This window comes from Meriones unguiculatus, chromosome 3 (genome assembly GCF_030254825.1).
Source record: "Meriones unguiculatus strain TT.TT164.6M chromosome 3, Bangor_MerUng_6.1, whole genome shotgun sequence".
Taxonomy (NCBI): domain Eukaryota; kingdom Metazoa; phylum Chordata; class Mammalia; order Rodentia; family Muridae; genus Meriones; species Meriones unguiculatus.
In genome coordinates, this window is record NC_083351.1 from 142,028,267 (window position 1) to 142,052,125 (window position 23,859).

Here is a 23,859-nt window from a genome sequence, read left to right on the forward strand (position 1 = left end):
AATAAATAACATACATCTATAGTAAATGTAGATTCTGAATATGGCAGGAAATCTCTGTTTTCGTTTGTTGTACTAAAGAGTACATCTCAGTCTTAATCTACGGCTCTGAATTTACAAAGTGCTCATTCAACTTTTGGGAGTGTCTTTAAAGTACAAGACACTTACCCAAAGTTGTTCATTCAAACTGTGCACACAGAGTAAAATGTAAGGAAGTAAAGCAAATATATTTACAGTTCACTGGTTTCTTTTCAGCAACCTTCAGCTGACCTGGAATTTGACCGTGTGGTGATTTATACGACCTGCCTTCGTGTGGTGAGGACAACCTTTGAGAGATGTGAACTGGTTAGAAAGATCTTCCAAAACCATCGAGTAAAATTTGAAGAGAAGAACATAGCTCTGAACGGTGACTATGGGAAAGAGCTGGATGAGCGGTGCAGGCGGGTCTCCGAAGCTCCTTCCCTCCCTGTTGTGTTCATTGACGGCCATTATCTTGGGGTAAGTTTGCTACAGAAGAAAACCGGCTTTGCCATATGTCCCACCTCCAAACTGTACAAAACAATGACTTGTGACGTGGCCACCCAGACATTTGTTATTCGAGGGAGCTCAGACCAGAGGGCTTGGATTTTTATTTCTATCCCAACCAATGTGCTGCTGTATTGCTCATGCTTGCAGAAATACAGTGAGACGAAGTCAGTGTAAAACTGCTTGGTTGAATAGTAACACATTCTTGAAATGCTCAGTTAACTTTGCATTCTGAAAACTGACCCAAGTTGAAACTGCTTTTTTAGTATAAGTAAGAAAATGGAATATGTATAAGAGAAACTTTGTAAATTCTAATTCTCCATAATCAAATATTCAGTTTCTTGCCAATGAAACAGACATCTTATTCCTGAAATGAAGTCTAGAGCCAGAATCTTACCTGATTATTGTTTAATATCATTTTTTGAGTTTAGTAATATGCCAGTGAGACACACATACAGATAAGCGGAATAAACCGACTCCCACAAGAGCAACAAACATGCCATCTTATTGTTCTTTAAAGAACATTGATAGTGTCATTAACTCCCTTTGATTTATAAATACACTTGGGTAAGACACCCCAGGATGAGAACAAAAATCCTAGGGGGCTATCAATCACTGAATTGTGCAGCCAACCAAAATGATCCCTTATCAGAGATCAAAGACTGTCAAACCTTAGAAGGTTACTTGTATCTTTGTCATGCTCAGTATCTGATCTTTTTTTTTTTTTTTTTTTTTTTTTTTTACTTTGAGTTGCTGAGAAACATCCATATCAGGAGAGATTTCTGCTTTGTTTCAGGGAACTTATGACTGCAGCCACAGTTATTAGAAGCAGCCTGTTATCTAAGGGAAAGATAACTGCCAAGAATCCGTGATTATAAAGCTATGGTGACATACGATTTTATTTTAATCAGAACTGAAAAATCACAACATTTTGAAATAGAGAAATTCTGACTTGAAGTATTGATCCTCTACTTATGTGTTTCAGCATATACTCATAGGTTCCAGCAAACTCTAGTAGTGGTCGTGACAGTAGTGCTAAAAATAAGGTCAGTGATTATGGTATCTTCTTAGCCTTCTGTTTGTCATATATCTGATCCTTAGGATACTCAGCTCTCAGCCCTCCCTTGGCTCCTGAATAAGAAGAAATGATGGACTCAGGCAGCCTTGTTTTAATTTCCTACTCATATTACACTGGAATGACAATAAGGCTGACCTCATAGGCTGATTGTAAGAACCTGATGGGAAGAACAATCAAGCAGGTTTTCAAGAAATGCTAAGAATTTCCCCTTTCCTAAAGTAGTAAAAGCTTTTGATCCAAGTAACATAGGTGGCTAAGGGGAATGGATGGGAGTCTAGGTTATCTCTGTCTGACATCCCAAACTCTTGCAGTGTACAAGACCTCCTTGAGTACAGAGTCTTTGTTAAGTAGTTAGCAGTTAGAACAGGGCTTGGCATGACCTCGATGCTCCAGTGAATTTACATTGGCGGGCTACATGACTTGGTTAAGCAGCTTCCTCATGTTCCTTTCTTCATTCCCTGACCTCCTCCATAAACAAAGGATATGATATTTTCCGGCACTGGGAGAATGTAACATACAAGGATTATAGGCTGAGGTTGGGAAGGTAGCTCAGTTGGTAGAGTGCTTGCGTAGTATACACAAAGCCCATGAGTTTCAATCCAATACTGTTTCTGAGGCAATGTACCAGGCCAGTATACCTGTCTCATCATTTGTCTTTCAGTTGGAGGGACAGAAGGCAATTGCTACAAATGAGGTCAGGGCCCTGGCTCTTTCTCAGTCGTGTCTCCCCTCTGATCTCTTTACATGCATGCTCTGCATCTAGGAGACAAAGGCCGCAGGGGGGACTCTGCTGCTTCTGTAATTTCGAGCTGCTGCTCTACCCCTGGAGGGAGTCAGGTTCGGAATAAATTGTTTGACGGTTCTCCTCCAAACCCAGGCGAACGTTGTTTGAATCCAGATGCAGAGGCGTCAGTGGAATATGTTACACTATGATGGGTTTCCTCTGCACGATTCATGGATCTGAAATGGAAGGATGCCCTCTGCTGGGTTTTGGCAGATTATGAGACATTATTTTCCAAGGAGGAAAATTTGGCTGCTGCCCTAGGAAGCTGGTGACTTCTCTAACATTTGCAGTGTTTTAAATTGTCATAGGAAACCCTTTAAGGTAGCTTGAAGTTAGTGAGTGAGAGGAATCAGGATGTGGGAATCATACACACACATTCATATATATATATATATATATATATATATATATACACATTCATATATTTAACTTATTTATCTATTTAGGTCCTGGGGAATGAATGAAGGTTTTGGTGCATGCTAAATAATATTCTGCTACTAAAGTGTATTCCCAAGTACTCTGCTTTAATTTTTTTTAAATTATTTATTTATTTATTTAATGTATAAGTGCTCTGTATTTATGTACGCCTGCATGCCAGAAGAGGGCATCAGATCCCTTTACAGACGGTTGTGAGCAACCATGTGGTTGCTGAGAATTGGACTCAGACTTCTGGAAGATGAACCAGTGATTGTAACCCCCTAGCCATCTCACCAGCCCCTTAAATTTCTGAGATAGAATCTTGCTAAGTTGTCCAGACTAGCCTCAGACTTGCCCAGGCTTGTCTTGAATGAGCCAATGATCCTCCTGTTCATGCCTCCAGAGTGTTTAGATCATAGAATTGCATCATTAGGCCCAGCTATTACACTCTTTTAATAATATAAATTATTACACATGTTGAAAACAAACTTGGACCTAACTCTCCCTAACCACTGGTTCTAGTTCTTTTTGAAACAGTGAAATTAAAAAAAAAAATGTCCCTTTATCCTCATATATAAAGGGACATTTTTTGTTGTCTATTTTTTATTAAATTTTTATTTTTTAATATTAATACATTTTATTCACTTTGTATCCCAGCTGTACCCCCTCCTTCATTCCCTCCCAATCCCACCCTCCATTCCTCATCTCCTCCCATGCCCCTCTCCAAGTCCACTGACCTCCCCTTCTGTCTGACCCTAGGTTATCAGGTCTCATAAGGACTGGCTTCATTGTCCTCCTTTGTGGCCTGGCAAGGCTGCTCCTCCCTCAGGGGTGGGATGATCAAAAAACTAGCCACTGAGTTCATGTCATAGATAGCCCCTGTTCCCCTTACTAGGGTACCCACTTGGATACTGACTTGCCATGGGCTACATCTGAGCAGGGGTTCTAGGTTATCTCCATGAATGGTCCTTGGTTGGAGTATCAGTCTCAGAAAAGACCCCTGTGCCCATATATTTTGGTTCTGCTGCTCTCCTTGTGGAGCTCCTGCTCTCTCCAGGTCCTACTATCTCCCCTTTCCCAGCACTCTGCCCAAAGTTTGGTTATGCGTCTCAGCATCTGCTTTGATACACTGCTGAGTAGAGTCTTTCAAAAGCCCTCTGTGATAGGCTCCTGTCCTGTTTCCTATTTTCTCCTTCTTCCAATGTCCATCCTGTTTGTCTTTCTAAGTGAGGATTGATTATCTTACTCAGGGTCCTCCTTCTTGCTTAACTTCTTTAGGTGTACAGATTAAAGCAATTTTTATAATAATGTTGGTCTGTCTTCTTCATGTATAGTCCCTTGAACTCTGAGAGTACAGTTATCATACTCCTGCATATCAGACCACACTGCAGTCTTTAACTGCATCTTGATATTATTCAATCTTCCAGGTGACTGTCTTTTTGGGTATGACCTCATTTTTCTAGTGGAGTCAAGATTTATTGTATTTTTAAAAATTTTAATTTATTATTTATTTCAATTTATTCACTTCGTATCCCAGCTATAGTCCCCTTCCTCATCCCTTCCCGCTCCTACCCTCCCTCTCTCTTCTCCTCTTATTCCCCTCCCCGAGTCCACTGATAGGGGAGATCCTCCTCCCCTTCCCTCTGACCCTAGCCTATCATGTCTTACCAGGACTCTCTGCATTGTCTTCCTCTGTGGCCTGGTAAGCTTGCACCCCCCAGGTGGAGGTGATCAGAGAGCCTGCTACTGAGTTCATGCCAGAGCCCCTGCTCCCTTTACTAGGGAACCCACTTGGATACTGAGTGTATGGGCTACATACGAGCAGGGGTTTTAGGTCCTGTCCATGCATGGTCCTCGATACTTAAAATGTCTACAATTTATAACTAATGGTAGTGAGTTTGGGACCAGTTAAAATTCCTGTAAATTTCACAAGAGCTAGTTCTTAAGATAAATCTCTTTCCTTTTTTGTTTTTTGATACATTTTATTAGTTTACCTCTAAATAAGCATTTCATATATATATATATATGTGTGTGTGTGTATGCATATATAAACACAGAGACACACATATATGCATTTATTTATTTATTGGGCAGTGATTAAGACTTCTTAAACAAGAAGTGTTTGTGTGAGTGAGTGCATCAGTTTGAAATATTGGTGGCAATATTTTGTACTTTTAACTTTCCTTCTACAAGTGGTCCAGTGTAGTGCTACCGTTAGTCTTTAGATCAGATAGTGAAAACAGCAAAACAATGATGGCTACAACACCACCCTTATAAAGGTCTCAGAATTTTATCTTTAAGATTTGGATGTTGTTAGCTTGTGGCTGTGGCGATTAGCTTTTGTTAGGTAAATACTCCCCTCCCCCGAAATTCACAGCATACCATCAGTTCTGTAGGTGGCAGTATAGGGGGGTTTTGGTTACTCTCTGTGGTCTGTTCTTGGCTAGAACTGAGTGACCATGGATGGGCTCAGGGGCGATAGTTTGATAGTTTAACTAGCCTGCAGAATGATAGTTTTCCACATGGTGTTTTCATACATATTTTAATTTTGTTTGATTCTCCTGCTGCCTCCCCTGGGTTCCTCTCCTCTCACCTTCCCTCTCCCCCTGTACTATTTCACCCCCTCTATTCTCCATTCAAGTTTTCCCAATTGTCTTCCTTGACCTATCTCCATTCATTTATCTTTTCTTTCCAGTCATACTGGCCAATTTCTGTTATCCTGGTCTTCACTCAAGTTTATTCCTACCAGAACACATTCATTTAACAGTCTGAGGCTAGGACTCACATGAGTGAGAAGATACGGCATTTCTCTTCTTGCGCCTGGGTCACTGCTCTTCAAATGATTCCAGTTCCTTCCACTTTCTTGAAAATTTCCCAATTTTATTTTATTTTAATTTTTGGTTGAATTCCAGTAAATACGTGTATGACTATTCCATTATCCAGTTACCTATTGATGGATTATCGAGTGTGAGTCCATTGCCTTGCCAGTGGGAACAGAGCCGTAACAAACCTGACTGTGCTAGCTTCTCTGTGGTAGGATACAGAATCCCTTGAGTGCATAGCCAGGAGTGGTATAGCTGGGTCATACGGCATTTCTGTTCTTAGCTTTTGTGGAAAATTTCATACTTCCTTTAAAGTCTCTCCTGTATCCAGCTCTTGCATGTCAGACATGGCAAAGGGCCTGCCAGCAGAGAAAGGAGGACAGCCCCAGGGCGCAGGCACCTCTGAGCCCTCTGTGTCACCTGTGACTTCAGTCCACTGATTTAAATAGGACTTGCAATCAAGTCCAGGTGGACGACAGAAATGGACTGTACCTCCTTACAGGAGGGCTGTCTGGACCTATAATACACTATGTCTCTGAGCATACAATAAGCTCATGAACATTTGTAGTCATGCCTGCAACAAATTAGAACTTTGCTCTATTTAATCGTAGGCTTTTGCTTGACCCAAATGTGCTCACTGTTGCCCTGCGTTTTTAGGTTGAAGGTCTGATTCAACCTGATTGAGCAAAGCTGTTGAAAATGTCTGAACTCTCACATGCCCATAAATGTGTTTGTGTTTGGTACTAAAAACCCAGGTTTGTGGGTGTAAATGAAATTCTCACATTTTCACAGTGACACATCATTAACTTACAACTTTTTTTTTTTTTTCCATTTCTATAATGCTACCAGCAGCATCCTGCTGTAGCTTTAGCCAAATCTTCATTTTCAGCCTCCCACTTTTACCTGCTCATCCTCCTTTCCCTCTGGTCTCATTCTCACAGGAGAAATGCAAAAGGAAGAAATGCAAATTTCACTTCCTCTCTGACTTGAGTGTGTGTCTCTGTGTATTTATTGGTGTGCAAACGCACATGCTTGCATCCCCACGCGGAGGACTGAGGTCAACCACTGATGTCCTTGCTTCAGGAATGCTGCCAACTTTTCTCTCTTTTTCACATGTGGTGTCTCACTGTCTGGAAACTCGGGCTGGCTGGCGAGTGAGCTCCGGCCAGATATTTGCCACTGTTTCCCTGTGCTGGCCTTCCTATGTATACTCCACTGTGACGTGGGTTCGGAGGTTCAAACTCAAGTTGTCTTGCTTGCATGCCGTCTTAGTCACTGTTACCTTGCTGTGAAGAGACACCACGACCTGACAACCCCTGCAAGAGAAAACATTTAATAAGGGGCTTGCTTACAGTTTCAGAGGCTGTAAGCCGAGAGCAAGGCAGCAGAAACAGCAGACGTGGTGATGGCGTAAAGCTGAGAACTGCATCTTGATTTGCAGGCAGAGAGAATGAGATTTGGTCAGGCACTGGCTTTTGAGCCTAAAAGACCCCCCACCCCACCCCCAATGACACACTTTCTCCAACAAGGGCATACCTCCTAATCTTTCTAATCCTATTAAACAGTTCCACTCCATGGTGACTGCGCTTTCAAATATATGAGCCTTTGGGGGTCATTCTTATTAAAACCACTGCACATGTGGCCAAGCTAATTGAGCTGTCTCTGCAGCCCAGCACCTAAATTCTTGCTGTGATTTATCACACGAGCTGCTGCAGTCAACTTAAATGTTTTAAAAAGTTAGGTCAGTTAGCGCTTTGAAACCTGTTAATGTACAATTCAGGCATTTGCTCCCGAAACTTAATGCCAGTTGAAAGGCTTTTTGAGGCAGGAAGACGTAGTATTCTAAATGACAAGAAAGGAAACAGCTTCACCCATGCAGTGTATCTTTAGTATATTTTCTGACTCTGTCATTTTGCACATCGAAACACCTTGTCCCAGTAGCCCAGGATTTTGTTCCTCTTACTGCTGTAGTTCTCTGCATGGCTGGATACTTTTGAAGTGCCTGGTGGTCCATTACTTAATACTCTACAGAATGTGTGAAAGCCTCGGGTTTACGTTGGTGCACTGCGTTTGTCCACAACAAAAATCCAATGCAGCTCTGCCTGTTTAAAACTGGGCTGCAAATTAATGAGGGCATAGGTCACACCGTAGGATAGAGTCCCCCAGGAAGCAAATCATGTGCTTCTTAATTTAGATATTGGTTCCTATTTTCAGTCCTGCTGGAGAAGAAAAGTACGTGTGCATTATACGTGTAAGCTTCGATCTTTTAATTTTTTAATTTTAATTTTTATTAATTATACTTTATTCACTTTGTATCCTCCCCATAAACCTCTCCCTCCTCCCCTCCCAGTTCATCCTCCTTCCCTTTCTCACACATGCCCCTCCCCTAGTCCACTAGTAGGGGAGGTTTTCCTCTCCTTCCTTCTGATCCTAGTCTATCAGGTCTCGATCAGGAGTGGCTGCATTGTCTTCCTCTGTGGCCTGGTCAGGCTGCTCTCCCCTCAGGCAGAGGTGATCAAAGAGCAGGCCAAGTAGTTCATGTGGCATGCTCCTGGCCTGTTCCCCATTTTACCATTCTTCTGATGTCCATCCTCTTAGCCTTTCTGAATGGGGATTGAGCGTAAGCTTAGATTTTAAATCATATCTAAAGTGTGTGAGATACTTTCTTTCAACCCTACAAAACAAATTAAATTCACGAATATAAGTAATGTGAATGGAAATTAATAGGGAAAATTTCTAGACATCCATTTCCAATCAAACCTGATGTCAGTATCTCAATGAAGAAAAGCGTTATTGGTGAGAAACACAGTTTTGGCTCTAATGGGTCAAGATTTAGTGTCTTCTCAGCCACCAGAGGGCTCTCTCACAACATAACAAGCATGAAATATATAAAACAATTAGAATAAATCGTTTGTAATACATCTTTCTTTAGATCTAAATAAAAATGTGTTCTAAATATAGAAATTACAATTAAATTTTCAAATCCAGATTTCTTTCCAAGAAAAAAAAAAAGGCAGAGTAGGAAGAACAATTTTTAATTGTTCAAAACCTTTAAAAATAGTAAACGCTTTATAACCCGGGGCTTCATTCTGGGTCAAACTTTTATACCATCCATTTGTCTTCTGACTGGCAAATTAAGGAAAGTGTGTGCTTTGTCTCTGAGAGTTTCTGGCCCTTAGGACCCATTTTGTGAAAACAGATTGTTTGGTACTGGGATATTATATGTGATTACGGTTGAGCAAATACCTTACTCAGGGATTTAGCAAACTACATCCTCTGAGCCCAGTTGCTGGCTTCCTTCTGCCCAGGTAGGATCAGCTTGCACTGTGTTGTGCTTTTGTTTTGTTTTGGTCTCCCAGTTTGATTAAGCTCAACCCAAAATACCCCTCTCTCCCAAAACAAAGCAGCAACAAAAGTTAAGCTCAAGATCTGGCCATATGTTTTATCTTATCAAATTGAAAGAACAAGTGTAATGAGTAAAATGGACTGTGCCGTTAGGTCAGAAGTGGTCCGTGGGCTCCTTTCAGAGCTTCCTCTTTAGATGTGACCTGGTATTCATGCCCCCACCCCCAGGGGCCGGTAAGTGCATTCCTTTCTTTCCACTTTCAGCTCTGCTCCCTGATCCATCCTGCCTGTCTGAGACATTAAGGAGGCTGGATGAGGAGGTTTGCTTTTTCAAATTAATCTCTGTAGTGCCCTAATAGCTTCTGTCTCCTTTCCTTTGGGGGCCATGATGGAAGCGAGATGGATTTCAAACTCTCCTCTGAATGCAAACCACGGCTTCCATTCTACACCCTTTATTGTATGCCACCTATGTTTTCCCTTGAAAGACTTAAAAAGAAACAAAAAGGTTCAGTGGAGTAACTTGAAGAAACTCTAAACCAAAGGTCTGAACCTCTTTCTGGCAATCTTATGTCATCTGGGTCTCTCTGGCACCTGCTAGCGCTCTGTGTGGAGTGGCATCTGCATCTTTTTGCATAGTCTGCCCTGCACCTTAAAATTTATCATTTTGAAAACCTGGAATGAACAAACTACCTAGCTGCTTGGCAAATAGTGAGCACGTTTGGTGTACACTGCACTGTGAAATGTTCTAGATAGTCCAAAGACTTAAACACACAGTGCCTCCCATCCAGGCTACGAAATAAAGAGCGTGTGGTGTTGGGGGTGATGAACATCCCTACTTGATGCTTTACTGTCTGTGGTATAAATGGGCTGAATCACGGCCTGAATCACATTGTCTTTTCTCTTTCTGCCTTTCTCTTGCTTTTCTTTCTCTTCTTTCTTTCCTTCTTTCCTTCTTTCCTTCTTTCTTTCCTTCCTTCCTTCCTTCCTTCCTTCCTTCCTTCCTTCCTTCCTTCTTTCTTTCTTTTCTTCATTTATTTATTTAGAGACAGGGATTCTCTGTGTAGTCTTGGCTATTCTGGACTCACTTTGTAGACCAGGCTGGCCCTGAACTCCCAGCGATTTCCCCACCTCTGCCTCCGTGAGTGGGATACATATTTTAACTAGGAACATTAAGGAAGATGCCAAGAAGGAGGTAGCGTTTGGGCTGTGCTTTGTAACATGCGTAAGACTGTAATGAGTGGGCGATTATGAATTCCTGGTCCTACTTTTCCTAACCTGAGCTTTCAGGAGATAATAATTATTGCTGTGCCTGATTAATAAAGATCCTTGGTTCTCTCTAACTCGGTGTGGTTACACTTGGTGCTGGGAAACATATAGATGATGAAACCTATGATGGAGAACATCTAGCAACTCAGGGATTTTTTTTTTATGAAGGACTTCCTAAACAACATATATCTGTACGAAACATCAGTATTTAAGTAAAAGAAAATAATAAACAAACAAACAAACAAACAAAAAACCCATTTTGTTAGATTTTTCCTGACACAGAACAGATGGTTATAATCACTTTCTATTGTATCTAACCTTCCATGGGGGCTATGAAATCAAAGACTAAAAGCTTCAGAGTTCCTTTCTACCCCCTCATGGGGACCCAGAGATATTTTACATTCATTGGAGTGTGGTGTGGCCTGGAGCTTGGAAAGAGCTAGGCTTGAACTTCAGTCTTCAGATTTTCCCTTGAGTGATTCCAGAGAGTGGGTGGGGCCAGAACCTGGGAAGTTGAGTTCTCTTAGCAGCAAAAGGTTCCCTGAGAACCTGGCCTTTGTTGTCCGTTGAGCTGTCACTGGGGGAAATAGGACAAGACCTATATTCCATGATTTTTACAAGTCAAAATGAGAAATAAATCAATTCTCTTCTCTCACTCACAGGCACTGATGTGGAACAACCCAAGATCCTAGGTATTTCTTAGACAAAGGGTACAATAAAAATGAAAATAAAGTCTGTCAGGAAGTTTGCCATGTTCAGAGACGCCAGGGACAAGACTCAGGTTAAAGAGCACCTTTCCACTATAATCTTTCAGTGTCATAAAAAAACACTACAGCTTGTTCTGTTAAAATTATCAGCTTAATAAAAACATAGAGTAAAATGTTCAGTTACATTTTCCGTCAAAGAAAACAGCCGTTGTATCTGCACTTCCTTCCATCGCTGAATGACCTGACATTTTGTGAAGTTACCAGTTAATATGAACACGAGAGCCTATTATACCTTTGGAGAACTTAGAAGTCACATGAGGTGTGTTGTTTTCATTTACCAGAAATCTGCACGAAGACTGGAAAAGATCCATGTGATGTCAATATGCAACCTGATATTTATCAGAATACGATCAGGTTACCATGAGAGGAGGGAGTGAGGGATGAGAGAGTTGTAAGGGAAGGCTTCTGGACCCGCCAGGCTGGAATCTGGAGGCTCCTTCGCAGGGTCAGGCTTTGAGGGTTTTGTGTACGATGGGGCTTACATGGTAGAAGTAGGCCAGCTGGGGCAGGGCTTTGAGTATCCCAGCCTGGCATGGCTTCTAGTCCTCTCCTTTGGTTCTGGTCTGTGTTGCTGTCATGTGAACAGCTGCAGCATGGTTTCTACCTGAGGTGGCTGAGCCACCCCTGCTATCATCCATTCTTTTTGTGATGGGCTGAAACTGTCTGAACCTGGGAGCCGAAAGAGATCTTCCCTCCCTTAAGTTTCTTTTGTCAAGCACGTCATTAGAGCCGCGAGTTAGGCAGCTAACACAGACAGTAGAAACCTAGCCATTCCTTCACAACCCACCACTCTGCAGATAGAGTGAATTTTTCTACAGGTGTGGTCTCATGTGTGTGATTCCATTACCCTTTGCTTTATGTTTACAAAGGGGTTAGCCATGAGCTACCTCTGTTACATGAAGCTGGTAGGCCTGGTTTATTTGCAGTAGATCCAAACTCTTCTAGAAAATGATACCGGGACCCACTGTAAGCAGCCTTAGAAAGGATCTGAGACTATAACATTTTCAAATGGTTTTATAATTTTAAGAGGCATGTACTTAAAAAAAAATTGCCTGGGCATTCTAAAATATTTAAGATTGTACTGTTGCTGGTCTCTGCTTTAGCAGTTTCACCTTCCTGCCATATGATTCTTGTGTCAGTAATCTAGGGACAATCAGAACAGAATGCCACAGACTGGCAGCTTCAACAATAAATCTGGAGAATCAAATTCCAAGATTAAGATGGCATCATGTCTGCCTTCTAGAGCTGTTTCACATGCATTCACTCCTCTTAGAAGCACACTAATGTTACTGGGTTAAACTTTCAGTTTCTGAACTAATTTAGCTCAGTTATCTCCTTACAAGCCCTGTCTTCGGTGGCTGGAGAGATGGCTGGATGAGTAAGAGGGTTTAAGCAGAAGATCTGAGTTTCCATGTACTCATATGCTCCATAACTTTGTGGGGTTGAACACAGTGCTAGCAGCAGAGGCAGGAGGATCCCAGGACTCGCTGGCTGCCAGCCCAGCTCCCGGTTCAGTGAAAGACGCTGTCTCCAAGGAATAAGGCAGAAAGTCGTAGGGTAGGGGACCTAATGTCCTCCTCAGACCTCTGCATGCACACAGGCTTATGCACTCACATGCATGTGTGCACAACACACACGCACACACACGCCCCCGTCTTCACATAGAGTTTGTCCCACTCTGTTTGCATGACACGCTTGAAGCCGTGGCCTTCATGAACAAAAGAAGCCTTATTTAGCTCACAGTTGTAGAAATTTAAAAGCACACTGCCTGCTCAACTGGAAGGGTAACATGCCAAGATTAGCCCTAACCCTGAGGGTAGGCTCTCTCTTTATATAATGACGCAATTCTTGGGGAACAAATCTGTGTCTGAGAGACCAGATCCACTCCCGAGAGGCAGCATCAATGCCCTCACGAAACCCCCATGACCTTACACTGGTTTCCATCTCTCAGAGTATCATCACCACAGTGGAGATGTAGGTAGAGAGATTGGTTTGTAGGAAGAGAGAATGGTTTCGTGTGGGGAACGCACACATGACAATGCTGGTATTCCCCGGGTGAGTTTGTTAGAGTTGTTTTTTTCTTTCCATCATTGGGGTGCCACCATGGAGCAAACTCAGATCTTGGGCCTGGCAGCAAGAGCTTTACCAGCCGCCATGTTGCTGAGCCCTCTTTTTGTCTTCCCACATTCTCTCCTCATGTTAACAAATAAGAGGCTTTCTCTATTCTCTTAGAGCATTGGTTCTCAACCTTCCTAATGCTGCGACCCTCATGTCCTTCCTGTCGTGGTGGCCACACAATTTCACGGCTACTTCCTAACTGTCATTTCACTACTGTTACGAATTGTCATGTAAATATCTGCTATTCAGGGTATCTGATAGGGGACCCTCGAGGGGCCGCAACCCGCAAGTGGAGAAACACTGTTTTAGAGCGCTCCTCCAAACCCCAGGTCTCTAAAAGCACCATCGTCCACGCGCAAGCACTTAAACTATTTTTTTCTTTGATGTATAGGACACTTCCTGAAAGAAACTAACACCAGCTGTAGAATAGTATACTTCTTCATATTTGTATTAATGATTCCTAAATGATTTCAGTTTGTACAAAGCTTTGAGTTAATAACTGAAGAAAAGAATTGTTTGAAAACGTCAGTAGCTTCCAAGGAAGCCCAGTACAGACTAGTTCTAAGGTAATTTTTGGCTTTGTAATTAGTTGACTCTATTCCAGCCTTTATAATTTCCTGCCTCTTGTCTTGCTAGGATACTTCTGATGTTCACTGTGCAATTTCTTGAATTATTAGTTCATCTTTTCCTGAGAAATGAAAACTCATTTATGTGAACCCATCTCCTAAAATACCTTTCATGATGCAAATGGACTTGAACTGTCACATCTTAATTTTCATTGTAATTAGGGTCATTAGAAATTTTGATTTGTTTTTCCTCTTTAATATAAAAGTGTTCCAGAGTATTAATTTACAAGAAAGTGAATGGTTTTATTTCATGGTAATTAATTATAACTTTATTGCATCATGGATCAGACAATATGACCCACGGGGTGTTTATTATTCGGGATTTATTGATGTTTTTGTTGTAGTCTAAACATGGTAAAGTAGTTTTCATAGAACTTTCATGGTCCTTTGCAAAGTATATATTTCCTTTATATTTGTCTGTGCACATATGCACATCAGTCCCACATCTTTTAAATTGTACCTATTTTATTTTCGTGTTTTTGTGTAGAAAGCGTCTCCCACATTTGTTCTGTCAAACTGATTTCTCCGTCTTTCACTCATCATCTTCCTCATCTTAGGAACTTTTTGGACACCTGTGCCATATACATACAAATATTCAAGTATTTTAGTCCATTCCTACTCCCCAGCATCAATTTTCTTGGTCCAAAGCAAAAATAGTAACAATAATTCCTTGTTGTTAGACACTAATATTTCTGTAGGGATGTTTGCCTCATAGCTAACGCTGGATGTGAAATATTGCTGCTACGGGATTGTGTTCTCCCAACAACGCAAAACCGATGAGAGCACACTTACAGGAAAACCGTTTAGCAATGCAATTCATGTTTCTGCCTTGGACAGGTTACACAAGATACTTTCGTAGTAACTTTAAACACACCTTTGCACATGCGTTTTCAATCGTGGAGACGATCCACTTAAAGGGCTTCTTGTGAGGCTACCTCTTTTGTCTAGAGAGGGAGGAAGCAGTGTGCTGTGAAAATTTTCCTGTTTTAGACTTTGCTGGAAATAGAGAGTTGCACTACTTACCAGTCACCAGCAGGAGGCGCTATATTCCCACAGCTGCTCAGAAAAGACTGCGAAAGCCTGCACTGGGGCAAACCGCTGAGTTGGTAGCTTTGAGGAAAAGTGGTGCGAAAGTCTTGTTAAACTGAGAGTGCGCTGGAGCCTGAAAGAGAATTCACAGTATAAGAACGCTAGTCTCCGCATTAATAAAACGAATTAGTAAATCAGGCAATACATGCCAAAAGTGTGACGATCTTTCCCATCTAAGGAAAGGAGGAGCATGTCAAAGCCCTGGATAAGTTCATCAGTTAAACGGAATATCGCGTTTGAAGAATTACAAGAGTTGTTCATAGAACTGTAATAGCAAAAATTCTTCAGCCGGATCATGACAAGGTTCTATGGACCCTGAGGACCCCGAGATGCTTCAGACCAAACTATGGTACTCGGAAGTGATGCCTCAAATGATATTTCCCCAGGCTTAAGCAAACACTTCGAACATAAAACACCCCAAGACTTTAGATTTCTTCATCATGCTACTTTCTCAAAGATAGCCCTTTAATAAATCAGGAGCCCCTTTTTTGGTAAGCCTGTTGTTTGTCACAATAGAAGCATGCAGGTCAGGCAAATCACACATTTTAAATTATGCTTTTAAAGACAAAATTTAGGGGTCAGAATGACTTCCTTAGAAGAAAAATTACTAAGGAAGTGAAGTGGAAATTTAATTTGGTGAATAAATCCTGTTTTAGATGTAGCACCACCGAAACACATCTCAAACAGAGTTATAGCCCTCGGTCCTTGTGACTTGTGTTTTTTTTTTCTGCTGTGGCTAATCCTGTCTGATTAAAAGTATACATTATGGCAGGGTAGAAATAGCTTTGGTTACAAAATGACAGGGAACAAAGCAAAGCCATAAATTTCAACATCCAGTGTGGTTTTATGACCCTAATAAGTCATCTTTAACTTTGACCTGAAGTTGCTTGGAGAATAAATCATCCTAGATTTTCTAACTTGTGGTTTTAATGTATGGGAAGAAATCTTGACGTGTAAATGTTCTGTGCATTTTTGAAGACACACTATACAATTCTAGTCAGCCTATGGATGTTTATTTGAGATCAAGTTTTATTTATTTATTTTTGTTCCCAAATCGTAGCTCAGTAGCCACTTCCTTCTGAATTTATATAGCAAACTCAGAAATGCAGTGTGTGTAGATTTATTATAGAGCGTGAGCATCCTTAATTATAACGTTATAAAGATGGCTCTGTGATATATGTTCAAAATTGCAATTACAGAAGTTGCCAAAATAATATACTGCTTGTATAAAAGTATAATCATCAGTAAATACCACAAATTTTAAGTCAGTACATTAACAGAATGTCAGTTGGTTACAATGTATTCACAACATACAGATGTGTGTAGCTGCCTCACTATAATAAGAACACCTTTGGCCACAATCTCTCTCTTTTTTTAACTTTTATTAGCTACACTTTATTCACTTTGTATTCCCCTCATAAAACCCTCCCTCCTCCCCTCCTAATCCCAACTTCCCTCCCCCTTCTTCACCCATGCCCCTACCCAAGTCCACTGATAAGGGAGGTCCCCCTCTCCTTCCTTCTGATCTTAGTCTATCAAATCTCATCAGGAGTGGCTGCATGGCCACCATCTTTTAAAGCATAAGTACTTTATATATTCCTGAATGTTATTTATATTTACTTCTCTTTCTTTCTTTTAGTTCCATCCACATTAGCTCAGTCTCTTATTGTGTAGCTAGTCCACTTTGACAACCTTTTGGTCAAACTTTAAGTGATCTGTGTGTAAAAGCATTCTTTAATAAAAGGAAATGATCACCCATACCCATCTATGCCTTTTAGGTGGATAATGTCTTGTAATAGGCTTGAATTATATTTATTTTTCTTTGCTGTCTATGAGAAATTTCAAATACTTGGTGAGGTTTCTTTTATTTACAAGATAGGTTGGCAAAATTCTGATTTCATTGAGCCAAAATCATATGTGCTCTCACAGGTTGTGTCCTGGCTAACATTCAAACTCCAAATAAATTCAACAGGAGGAGGGAACAGTAGAAACATGGAGCCGATTCTACAGATTTTGAATTCACATTCATTTGGTTTTGAGTTTCTGCACATTCTGATTCTGAGCCTTTACCTAAAGATCTCGCTGCCCTTCAGGCTTCAGTAGTTCCTAGAAGGAGCAAGATGAACACATGGAGGTTGGAAGTGCATCCTCTATCATTCTGTCCCTTCTCCTTTGAGACAGGGTCTCTAACTTAGCCTAGCCTCAGCAATTGGTTGGCTTGGGTAGCCAGTGAGTTCTAGAGATCGGCTTCCCTCCACTCAGCCAGCACTGGGGATGAAATGCATATCACTAGATCTCTCTCTCTCTCTCTCTCTCTCTCTCTCTCTCTCTCTCTCTCTCTCTGTGTGTGTGTGTGTGTGTTGGTGGGTTGTGAAAGTACATTTATTAATGAAAAGTCAGGTTGAAGAGATTCTAAGAGAGGCAGACCCATGCCTATCTTCTTTATGTGGTGCTGGGGATCTGATCTCAGGTCTTATGACACAGCACCTTACCCACAGAGCCTTTTCCCCATTACTCCAAACTCTACATTGAAAGTAGAAGAGGTTAGCCATTATTTAAAGCTCCCATTTATTGAGTGTGCCATAGCAAGGACCCCGGTGAATACTTTTCATGCAGGATCTTACTGGGTCTCTCTCGACTTTTATGAGGAAAGTGTTATTACACTCTAGTTTTGCGAAAGGAGGGTCGCGAGGGGTACCTTGTAGAGCATTGTTCTCTGAGCAAAGCAGCCACTATCTTCAAGAGATCAGCTGTGCCTGCTCACAAGAGTTCATCACCATGAGTTTGACATTCCCCCACAGAAAGATGGGCCTATTGGCTCCCACCCATGTTTTCAGTCCCTTCACCCAGACATTTATATGCAATTATGCTCTCAGATGCATGACCCACATTCTTGGGAGGTAATCAAGTATACAGTCTGAGAAATGTTAACAGAAGGGGGCTCTAGTTTTATGGGTAGGGAAGCCATCATTTATTCTAGGTGAAGACTTTCTACAGAAGCTGTATTGGGGTCACACACATGCTCTTGCTGATTACTGAAGGATTACTGAATCCTTTATCCACGTCCTAATAATCTCATTGGTTTCCAAGGTAAATTTAGATAGAATCTTACTTTGGTTTGTTCTTGAGATCTTATAAGGAGGGAAGGCTTAACATCTGTTTTGAAGGGTCAGGGAATTTACTGAGCAGTCTCTGGATGGAAAGTAAAGGAACAAAACTGAGAATAAGATTTTCTTAGCCACAGCCTATAATCCTAGCCTCAGAATTTAATTATGCTTCTTTCCCCTGGGTATCCTTTGTAAAAAAAACCCAAACAATATCAACAACAAACTAGCAAACACACTCTCTTTATTTCTCCGTGGCCTGCCCAAGAAATTTTGTTATTAGCATAAAATAAACTTGTCTTGGAAATTCTACTCTGTTAATCTCTTCATTTTTATTATATAACAGTGTGCTCTATGGACACGTAACTGAGTGGAATGTAAAGACTACTCCGGTGTAACAGGAAAAGGCAGATATGGAAATGATGTTTCTTTAAAGACCGTATTACAGACACACTGAGAATGATAAGTTAAAAAAATTCAACGGTTTGATACAAAGTCATCAAAATGGACAAGATTTTGCAAAGAAAAACAAGGGGGTTGGCAAGATTTCTCAGTGGTTAGGATGCGTTCTAGTTAGTGATCAGCTGTCAGCTTGATGCAGCCTAGAGTCATCTGAGAGGCGAGGAATTGTCTACCTCAGTTTGACTGGTTGGCACTCTGTGAGGAATGCCTTGATTGCTAACTGATGTAGCAGGATCCAATCCATGTGTGCATCACCGATCCCTAGACAAATAATCCCAAACCGTATTAAAAAAAAAAAAAAGGAGATGATCATGACATGACCTGGGTACCAGTTAGTGAGATGCGTCTACTTTGGTTTCCGGTTTAGCTCTTTTGTTGTGAAATTCTTGGTCAGAGATAATGATGTTAAATGGAATAGCAAGCAGGTCTGCCTTCTAGCTCATGATTGAACTCTTGCCCCAAGTTCCTTCACTGATGGACCTGCAAGATAAAAATCACATTTGTCAGAGCAACAGAATGAAACTAGAACAGCACATACATGCTGGGTTGTCATGGCAACCTGCTTGTAGTTCCAGCCTTAGAAGGCTGAGACAGAGCAAGCCAGTAGCAAGATTAACCACGCTGCTTAGCTCTGGGTTTGACTGAGAGACTTTGCTTCAATAAGATGGAGAAGATGGAGGAAGAAACAGAAGAAGATTCCTGATATCACCCTCAGGCTCCCACATTTATGCACACAGACTTGTGCTCTACACATGCAAGTATGCACAACACACACACACACACACACACACACACACACACACACACGGGAAAAGAAAGAAAGGAGGAAGATTTCTCATGGATCTAGGTGTAAAGCCTTCAGGACTTTCCTCTGGTTAAGCTTTTTCTGAGTCAGAAACATCTATGTTCCTGATGTTTCCTAGGTTCTAATTTCTCCCTAATGCAGTGGGTCTTGCTTCAGGAAAAAACAAAAAACAAAAAACAAAAAACAAGCATCTTTGAAAATGTAAGTTTGAACAGAAAATTTGTCTTTAGAATTTTGTACTTCACAGATGCGTTTTGAGAGGTGACTTAAAGTAATAAAGTGGTGGGAGAATTAGTATATTTAGCTTTCCCAGCTAGGAAACACAGTTTATTGATTTGCTTATGTTAGACCTCTTTAAGTTGTCATAAAATACTTTGAGTCAAAGAGAACATAGAAACAAATGACGTAATGGAAGAACAATCTGGATGCCAGATGCCAAGTAGGGTATGGCTGATGCGAGACAAAAGATTTCATCCTCAGCCCAAGGATTCTTACAAATTCTTGAGAGTGAAGGGGGCTCAAGGGTTTTGAGTTCTTAGGATTGCTTGTACCTTGGGTGTATCTTCTGTTTATGCTGTTCTTTGCAGTATGTATGACTGCTTAAATTTTATTTATGATCTGGGGGTGGGGAGGGAACTAGCAGAGATAGAGACTTGTATTCTAACACAACTTGCAGGTACCATGATCTTCATAGAAGACATTTTTGGCTGCAGGCCTTATTCAGCTTTCTTCGTCCCTGCATTACCCTGTCTCATTACTGAACTCTTTTACATCCTGCATAGAGACACACAGGGACACATGCATACACACACACACACACACACACACACACACACACACACACACACACACACAAAACTACACACACATACACAGGCATTATGCACACCTGCTATGATTATACCAGTACCAAAGGATGGAGAAAGGCAGTAAAAACTCTATTCCCAATTTATAGTTTTTGAGTCATATTGCATGGACTGTATGCAACTCCATCCTTCACTTCAACTCCTCCCTCCTTCTCAGCGACAACTACATGCCTTTCTGCCGCAGCCACATCTCCCTTCTCTGCAGAAAAGTGTACCTACAGCAACTCTCTACTTTCCTATTTATTGTCTTATTCTTATTCTTGAATTTTTCTTGAGGAGGAGAAGGAAAAGCTCATAACATGGGAGTATATGGTAGCAGCATAGAGTCTGATCCTAAACTCTACAAAGACTCTTTCTCTCATGCATACACACACACACACACACACACACACACACACACACAAACACACACAACCTCCTGCAATTTATTTCATCTATCTATCTATCTATCTATCTATCTATCTATCTATCTATCTATCTATCTATCTATCTGTGTGTGTGTGTGCCTGTGCTGTGTGTATGTGTGTGATTTGTTTTTATGAGACAGTCTCTTGTAGCCCAGGCTGGACATGTTATGTCACTGAAGATGATCCTTCTGTCTCCATTTTCTGAGTGATGGTACTACAGGAATATGCCAAGACACTCAGCAAAGCTGGCTTGTAACTTGAGATTTTTACTATTGCAAGGACCCAGATTAAAATGCTGAATTTGGGTATCAATGACATTTTCTCTACAAGGTGAGGAAAGGTATCTGAATTATGTGCCGTTTTCTTGAAGGAGAACTGTTTTCATCTGTACTCTTAAAAATATAAATCCTTATCAGACGTGGTTGCTTACACCTGTAGTCTCAGGGTGATCCGCAGGCTGAGAGAGAGCCCTCTTGAATCTGAAGCCATGTTGGGTTGTTTATTTAGACTCTTTCTTAAAAATGAAAGGGTTGAAAGTCTCTCTCAGTGGCAGCAGAGTATCTAGCATGCTCAGGTTCCAGTTTTGGTCATCCGTATTGACAAAGAGGTGTGCAGTGGGCTTGGGGCAGACCTTGGGAGGATATGTGTTTTACTGGCAGCTTTCAAATGTGTTGCTCGTAATTTCTGGGCACTTATGTTCTGCCTTGTATTTCAGTTGAGTACTTTGGATGGTAAACTAGATAAACCAGTCCAATGTTTTTCCTTCTCTTAGTCCCTATGTATACAGGCTATAACCCCAGATATAAAGAGACTAATTTCATATCATAGAAGTAGCTACTGAAATTTGTGGTCTGTTTTGAATGAGGTTTTAGCTTACAGGGTCTTTTTCCAGATTTTTAATTTCTAAATATACCCAGAGGTTGTATTGGTCTTTGAAAGACTGTTTGGATGGATTTCAGTATTTATAGTATGTTGGTATAATGTTCTTGTGGAATGTATACAATTTACCCTTGTTCATTCACATGCTGATTTCTCTATCCCACTATCTGATTTCAATCCAGACATTGCATTGTGATACTTATTCTAAGCATCACCTCTCTTAAGTTTGTGTAAACATGCCACCATTTGTTCTCTGTAATTTCAATAAAACAACCAGCCAGTGCTGAGCAATGGAGAGAATAGGGTGGGACATCCTGGTCCAGTGGGGAGGAGAAAGAAGAGAATGGGGAGTAGGAGAGGACTTTGAATCATGCCGAGAGATGAACCAGACCTAAGATATGATTAAAAGCAAATATAATGTGGGAAATCTGAATGGGAGAAAAATATGTGGGCTTGGGGTTTAGGATGGAGTAACTATTGGCCAGCATTGTGTTTTAGGTTAATTAAATAAATCCTAGTCTCTGTGTGGCGATTCGGGTATATAGCTGGTTTAGGAATAACCACTGTTTAACTAAAAAATAAATAAATTAATAATAAATATTGTTAATCTACAGCAGTAGTGTATCATTTAGTTTTAGTTCTGTGATTGCTTTTTTGTTGTCTAATTCAGAATCACTAAATGTTAACTGTTACAAATTAATGTCCAATCATCTTTGACAATTCCATGTTGTTCAACCTTATGCTGTTGAAGAAAAGGTTGTCACTGCAGAAGAGAAGTCTGTGGCAAAATCATCAACATGCTAAGCTATAGAATCCTGCCTTGCCTTGCAGGGTTACTGTAGCAATAACAGGTAAGCTGAACAGTATCCCTACGGAGATAAAAAAAAAAAAAACAAAAACACATCTAAGAAGATGAGTGCCTTTTATGCTAGCTCAGCAGTTCTCAACTCGTGGTTGCAACCCCTTTGGGGGTCGCATATCAGATATGCTGCATAACAGACATTTACAGTATTATTCATAACACAAGTAAAATTACAGTTATGAAGTAGTAGCAAGATATTTTTATGGTTGAAGGTCACCTCACCATGACGAAGTGTTTTATAGGATCACAGTATTAGGAAGGTTGAGGACCACTGTGCTAGCTCATTTTCTGAATAAAGGAACTGTGTATTTTTTCTCTGGATGGATCTGACACAGACATGACTATGTTATTTTCACAAACATCATGTATCTCCACCCATTACTGGTGACTTAAACAAAATGTGAAAAAGTAATGAGGGCCAAGAAATGACAGGATCTAAAGTCCGTTCTTTATCACTAGACATCATGCTGTATTTGGCAATACTCATAATACTGTACTGTCTTAGTGTGCGTATATAGTAAAGGTAATATATAGCCCTAACAGTCAACAGTAATGTAACACACATGTACACAATGTAATATACATTACTGTTACATTACATATGTATATATATGTTACATTACATTATGTATCATCCAGAGAGAAAATACACAGTTTCTGTGTAATATAATGTAATAACGTAATGTAACACTAATGTTATAATAGCTGTAACAGTCAACAATAATGTAAATTATTTATCAAGAACTTAGTATTTTCTTTATTAGACTATGCCTTGATATGTGTTAATATAGTATTTCTTATACTGTCTTCAAAGGTAGACTTTATTTTAAATTCATTTGTAAACGAGAAGGTGAACCCAGGTGAACACAAGCCTTGGGCTTGCTAGCTGGAATTGAAATTGCATTTCAATTCCAGTCTTGCTGCCTAGTGGCAGGAAGAATATGCCTTTTTGTGACTCTTGAACTTTCATGCTATCTTTTTATCCCAGTTTCCCTAATTTCAATACTTAAAAGATTTTGAAAGATTGTTACAGGGTGCAATGGAGATTAAATAGATGGTGCTTGGAGAACATCAAGAATTTTTCCTGAGGGTCTGTCTGCTCCTATGGCATTGAATAAACTCCCTTCTGCCCTACCCTTAAGAAATCCTCGTGGCATTGTCCTAACCATCCAAGCAGAGGAAACCCCCAGGAGATGGATCACAGCCTTGTGCTTAAAAGATAATCCCAAACTTTCCTTCTCTGGAGACCGTGGAGGCCAAGACAGAAGAAGAAGGCAAAGGACTAACAGGATTTGCCTTTAGGGTACTGGGCTTAGCCATCCTCTCTGAATTATAACTCTTTCATTTCCAAAAAGAATACCATTTTGACAGGTAGAGTTCTTGGAGGGATGAGCAGAGACAGCTTGAAATACATAGAAAGAACTTTTTGTAAAGGTTATTACTATTATCATGTTTTTCTTCTTAACCCTGAAGCTAAAATTCTTAAATTTTGGTTGTGTCCAGGAATTTGTTCCAGAACTTCCTGTCTCCAAACATCTCTGTCTGTATCTTGGCTACCTCTTTATTTCCACCTCTTACATAAGCATTCATGTATAAATGCACACATATAGACACACATCTTATTCGAAGTGAACTACTTT

General features: G+C 40.6%; 1 protein-coding gene across 1 annotated transcript in view; it reads left to right on the plus strand.

Annotated features, from left to right (window-relative positions):
* Positions 1-23,859, plus strand: part of Grxcr1 (glutaredoxin and cysteine rich domain containing 1) — a 102,684-nt gene that overhangs the window by 60,444 nt on the left and 18,381 nt on the right. Inside the window, exon 2 of the mRNA XM_060378720.1 lies at positions 253-495. Coding sequence (XP_060234703.1) covers positions 253-495 — 243 coding nt within the window. The remainder of the gene's footprint in view (positions 1-252; positions 496-23,859) is intronic.